The sequence below is a fragment of the Sturnus vulgaris genome, chromosome 3 (assembly GCF_052056855.1).
Source record: "Sturnus vulgaris isolate bStuVul1 chromosome 3, bStuVul1.hap1, whole genome shotgun sequence".
NCBI lineage: Eukaryota > Metazoa > Chordata > Aves > Passeriformes > Sturnidae > Sturnus > Sturnus vulgaris.
The window spans coordinates 54,649,106-54,654,031 of NC_142245.1; the positions used below are offsets into that span (position 1 = coordinate 54,649,106).

At 37.6% G+C, this 4,926-nt stretch overlaps 1 protein-coding gene across 1 annotated transcript; it reads right to left on the reverse strand.

The window, feature by feature from the left end:
* Window positions 1–948: 948 nt before the first annotated feature.
* GTF2H5 (general transcription factor IIH subunit 5) lies at window positions 949–4,899 on the reverse strand. Its single transcript, XM_014892749.2, has 3 exons — window positions 4,786–4,899; window positions 4,444–4,557; window positions 949–3,034 (listed from the first exon to the last, which is right to left on the reverse strand). The coding sequence occupies exons 2-3, from the start codon at window positions 4,476–4,478 to the stop codon at window positions 2,854–2,856; spliced, it is 216 nt and encodes a 71-aa protein (XP_014748235.1). The 5' UTR covers window positions 4,479–4,557; window positions 4,786–4,899; the 3' UTR covers window positions 949–2,853.
* Between the last annotated feature and the right edge of the window lie 27 nt (window positions 4,900–4,926).

Here is a 4,926-nt window from a genome sequence, read left to right on the forward strand (position 1 = left end):
GCTTTTACAAGCAGCAACAAGTTTGTCATTCAAGCTCTATTTCTGCTGCTCAAGCAGGACCTGAGAACACTATAGCTTTTTGCTAGATACTAGCAAAAAATGAACTTAATTACGGATACATATGTTAAATTAACATACAATATTCCAAGTACAGTGAGAGCTGATTTTCTCACCCCATCAACTCTATTATCAAAGCATGGCTATATTTAAACAGATCTCCTATTCTCAAATGTTTCCAGCATTTAAAAAAACATATCTTTAAAACAGTGTTTCATTCAAAGCTGTACTCACCAATATTTCATACCTGAACGAAAACCAGCACATTTAAAATCTGTAAGTGTAAATGCTGACTATCTCAAAATGTATGGATATTTTTAACACTAGTATCTACTTTTCTCCCATCTAGGCAAATATTTTTGCTGTTGTTGAAGCATGTAAGTTCCAGGGCTACATGCATTTAAAAATAATCAAAACCTTTCAGAGGTGCAAGTTGATTCAGATCCCAGAAACTGTTGCTTGGGTTTTGTTTTTTGTTTGCTTTTTAAATTCATAGACATACTCAAGTTCTAAGTCTCCTCACTGGATTTCCTTCACCATACTACCTAACTCAAGACCCCTTTTTCCCTAGGAACTACAGTGAACTCAGCTCCTTAGACTACATATAATAATACCAACTTACATCTTTACATCTTTTGTTTAATCTTCCAGCACAGAATTGGTTACGCCTTGTTAGCATACAGGAAGGATCAAAAGTATTGACAGGTTTAGAAGATAAAAGTCCATAAACCCGTTTGCTCAAAAAAGCCAAATTACGAGCAGAGAGAGTATAAGAATGCATGCCTTACTGTTTAGTTTATACAGTTTGGAACATCTATCCCTCTGTATTACAGAAGCCATTCATCAATTGTAAATATAAGCTAAAATACAGGGAATGCAGCAACAAAGCTGTACCAGGAGAAAAAGCCAAGAACTGCAAGAAGTTTATTACAGACTGAAAAGGAAAGTCACAATAGAAATGGAGCACTTGGCATGCTAAATACAGAGAAGCTTAACATGTGGAATTCCCAACATGACTTTTCAAATGCTTTCTTTTGAGAAGACAGTGATGGATGATTTACCTTTCAGCAGAATCTGTAAGGAAAATAAACTAGGATCCCAAAGAAAGGAAACAGACACTTCTAAATAAACTGTATTAAGCTATAATGCCATGCTAAAATACTGATCTCCATTAAATGAGCATCCAATAATTTTACACAAAACAACAGTTATGAGGTCAATGTTTGATCACTCTCTTGAGATCAATCTCAAGAAAGAGGTAAGGAATCATAAACCATTTATAAATAAGATTTAAACTTCTTATTTCAGGTAAAGACATGTAGCTGGTTCTTAATCCACACGACCAGGGAAGCACCCACTTGTGAAAGAAAGAGATTAAACATCTTGAACTAAAACTCATTGTTCTATACAGAGAAAAGGGATGGTACCAGAAATTACATGAAGTTAAATTTTACAGGGCTATTTGTTTATCCACATGAGCCTGAATATACACAATTCTACTGAACTTTCTTTGGACAGCTTTTTGATTAAAAACATCTAGTGAAACTTTCTCCTGAAGATTCCCTAATCCTGAGGGGGAAAAAAGCAAACCAAAAAACCCAACCTGAACAAAAAATAAGGACACACCCATGAATTAATCTGATATCTACTGGACAAGAGAAACAAGTAGCAGTGGGAGAGTCAGTAAGGAAAACTGTTCCTCATAAAAGCCTTTTTACATAAAAGCCTGTTTACACTTGTTCTTTTTCTCAAAAAAGGTGGCATCTACCTGATGTACATGAGTAGGCCTGAAAACCAAGGCAGTGTCTGAGCTAAAGTTACAAACAGTGTTAAAAAATCCCAAACAACCAAACCATGACATTGCAAAGCTTTTTCTTTGCAGCAAAAGGCAGTATGGGAGAAAGAACTAAGCTTATTAAAATTAAAAAAATTAAAGAATTAAAAAAAAAACATAACTAAAAATCCAAACTTTCTTGTTTGTTAGGTAGAGCATGGGAGTCTGATCACATAACTTATTATGACTATCAGCTTCAATGAAAAAATACAAGCAATTATACCTATTGGACTGGTCTCCGATTTCTGTTACCCCTTTAATTTCTGATGATCCAGGGCAATGGATTTTGTTGTCCCAAGCCCTCCATATCCTTCCTTCCCCTCCAAATCTCCACCACCACTCCCCAAACTCAGAACAACTCAGAAAGCACAGCCTTAGTAAAAGTAGGCAAGTAGTATGGGGCATTTGTAATATTTTTTAACAAAAAAACCTCAACACTCCCAACCCCAAGCAACACAACAAAACACACCAACTCTCATCCTGATGCACAAAATCCACCAAGTTAGAGCAGGATCTGACCATGCCTCCAACTTAGAGAGATGTTCCATCAAGCACAGATCATACTTCAACAGACATTCTTTACTTTCTATCAGTCACACTATAATCAGATTCAATCACACACAGAAACACAACACTCCAACACAGAAACATTACTTTTTAGTTCATATCATCTCACAAGATAAAAACCTAATGGAAAACCAGAGAGCATGCATCAAAAATTCTCAAGGGAACTCCTCAAGTGTATAATTTTAAGCAGTTTAATAAAGATACCACTTCCTTTCAAAATGAGAAACAATATCCAATTCCAGACTATTATGTCTATGAAAATGATGCATTTTCTATAGTAGCCACTTCTATGTAAAACTTACATGCCACAGTGTTATCTATTAAAACAGTAACAACCCAAACTATTGAAATTCACTGTTCCAAAACTTGCAGTAATTTCATTTCTCTGGTTTTTCTCACTTCTGAGTAATAGGAAACGAGTTCTGGTCCATTAACTCGCCCACTCTCTCCTGGAGGAAGTTGACCAACTCAGCTAACACAAAGACATGAGTTTCATCCAGATCTTGTATGATGAACTTCTTTCCCAAAGCATTTGACTCATCCAAGTAGAGCAGAAACTGCTTCATTGCTGGGTCACTGTAGAAACAAACACACATCAGATCCCACCTCACACTTACAGTTGCAAACAGAAGAAACACCATTTGAAGACATTCCGAAAGATTTTAGGAAAACTAAAATTGATTTCAGTTTAAAATACAGTTTGTAAAGCTTTAGTAAAAGCCATTTTTTCCAAGGAGTTTTGGTTACCATAGGGACAAAAATAAAATGATAATAAAGTCTAATAAGTTGACCCAGCTGCTTGATTAGCAGAGTAGTTTTCATTTGCTGCTGCTAAGGCAGCTTCAAAAAAAACCCAAACCAAAACTAGAACTCAAAAGTCCAACCCTTAATAAGGCAAGAGTGAACTTACATGTCTGATTTCAGCAATAGCCTCATAAAAACATGTTTTCTTAAAGCATGAGGATAACCAAAAGACAGAACACAGATCTCACTCAAAGTACTATAGCACAGACAAAGAGTGCTCATAAATGTACAATTTCTCACACTCTAACTGAAGTCATGATGCCACCTTCTAAATTAAATTTAAATATTTAGAAGAAAATATTTTGGAAGTATGAAACTGCTTTTGTGCAGTTAGAGATTGCAAACATATTAATAGATTAGGTGTACACAGAAATCTCACACACATTCTACAAACAGAATCACGTTAGCCTTGCATGGAATTCACTCTAGAGCTGATTTTAAAAAAATAAAAACAGGAAAAAAGAAATGAAAGATTACCTCATCTCTCTCAAGAATCAGTAGAGAAACACTTCGTTTGCAAACAACAAAAGCAAGAAACTCTGTTTGCAAGCAATATAAAGAACAAAAGGGATCTAATATTTTCAAGGAAAAATTGCCAAAGTACCCTGGACTGCTTATACCAGGGTAAATCGTACCTGACAAACATATAGATAACTTATGCATATAGCTAAAATTTCAACTTGTGTACCTTTCAAAAAATGTGACAATGTGAGGGTACCATCAGACATAGTAGAATATAGCTTTGAAGAATGATTTCTCATAGTTAATGCTTATTTTAAGTATTTAATCTTATTTTCTCTATTTTGCTAAATTAAAACAATCTGTAGACTACTATATATTTTTTAAAAAACTTAGTTTTTTAAAACAATGTGATTGCTAATTCTTTTGCCATCATATTTTTTACCCCATATTCATATGCAGTTTTCTTTTCTTTTCTTTAAAGAGGTTAGGCATAAGTGGAAAACAGTCTCTTGGAAAGAAAAATGGGAGTTTGGAATTAGGATTATCTATAACTGCCTTCTCTTTCTTCCTCCAGAGTCCACACTTTTCTCTGATTGTTCAGCACCACCCTTCCCCACAGCAATTCTTTTTGTCTGGACTCTTCAGGGATTTAGATAAGTTCCAAGCCTGAAGAAACATAGTCTTTAACACAAGGAGAGGCAGTAAATGCTGTTACTCACCACTCCACCAGAACACCTTTCAGAACATTCACCATCTTCCCGGTTCCCTCACGAACGCTCAAGAGTCGGCAAGAGCAACCCCTGCTTTGGATCGCACCGGCGATCACAGGAAATCTGAAAGCACAACAAGCTCAACACACAAAATCAACCAAACAACGCCTCGATTAAACTCAAGGACTCTTTACGACAACCCTACTCCCGGAGGAGTGGCTGCTCCGTCCTGCCCTTGGTTACAGGGGTTCCCAAGGGATCCAAACCCGCCCGTCAGCTCCGCCTTGGACAGAGAGGTTCCCAGGGGAGGGGATCCAATCCAGTCCGGTCCGGTCCGGTTCGGTGCCTCACCTACACCGGAGACAGAGGCTTTGCCGGGATCCGACCCCTCACACCCGCCCCTCTCCCCTGCCACTTCCCGGCCGGCGGAAGTGCCTCGCTCGCGCACGCACACGCCGGCCCCCGGCGCCGCCAGCGGATTGGCCGGGACTG

Excerpts from the sequence above, each read along its gene's own strand:
- GTF2H5 (XM_014892749.2), bottom strand. The coding sequence starts at position 4,478 with ATGGTGAATGTTCTGAAAGGTGTTCTGGTGGAGTG. Across the intron at positions 3,035-4,443 it reads AAAGGTGTTCTGGTGGAGTG|TGACCCAGCAATGAAGCAGT; the intron begins GTGAGTAACAGC and ends TTGTTTCTACAG.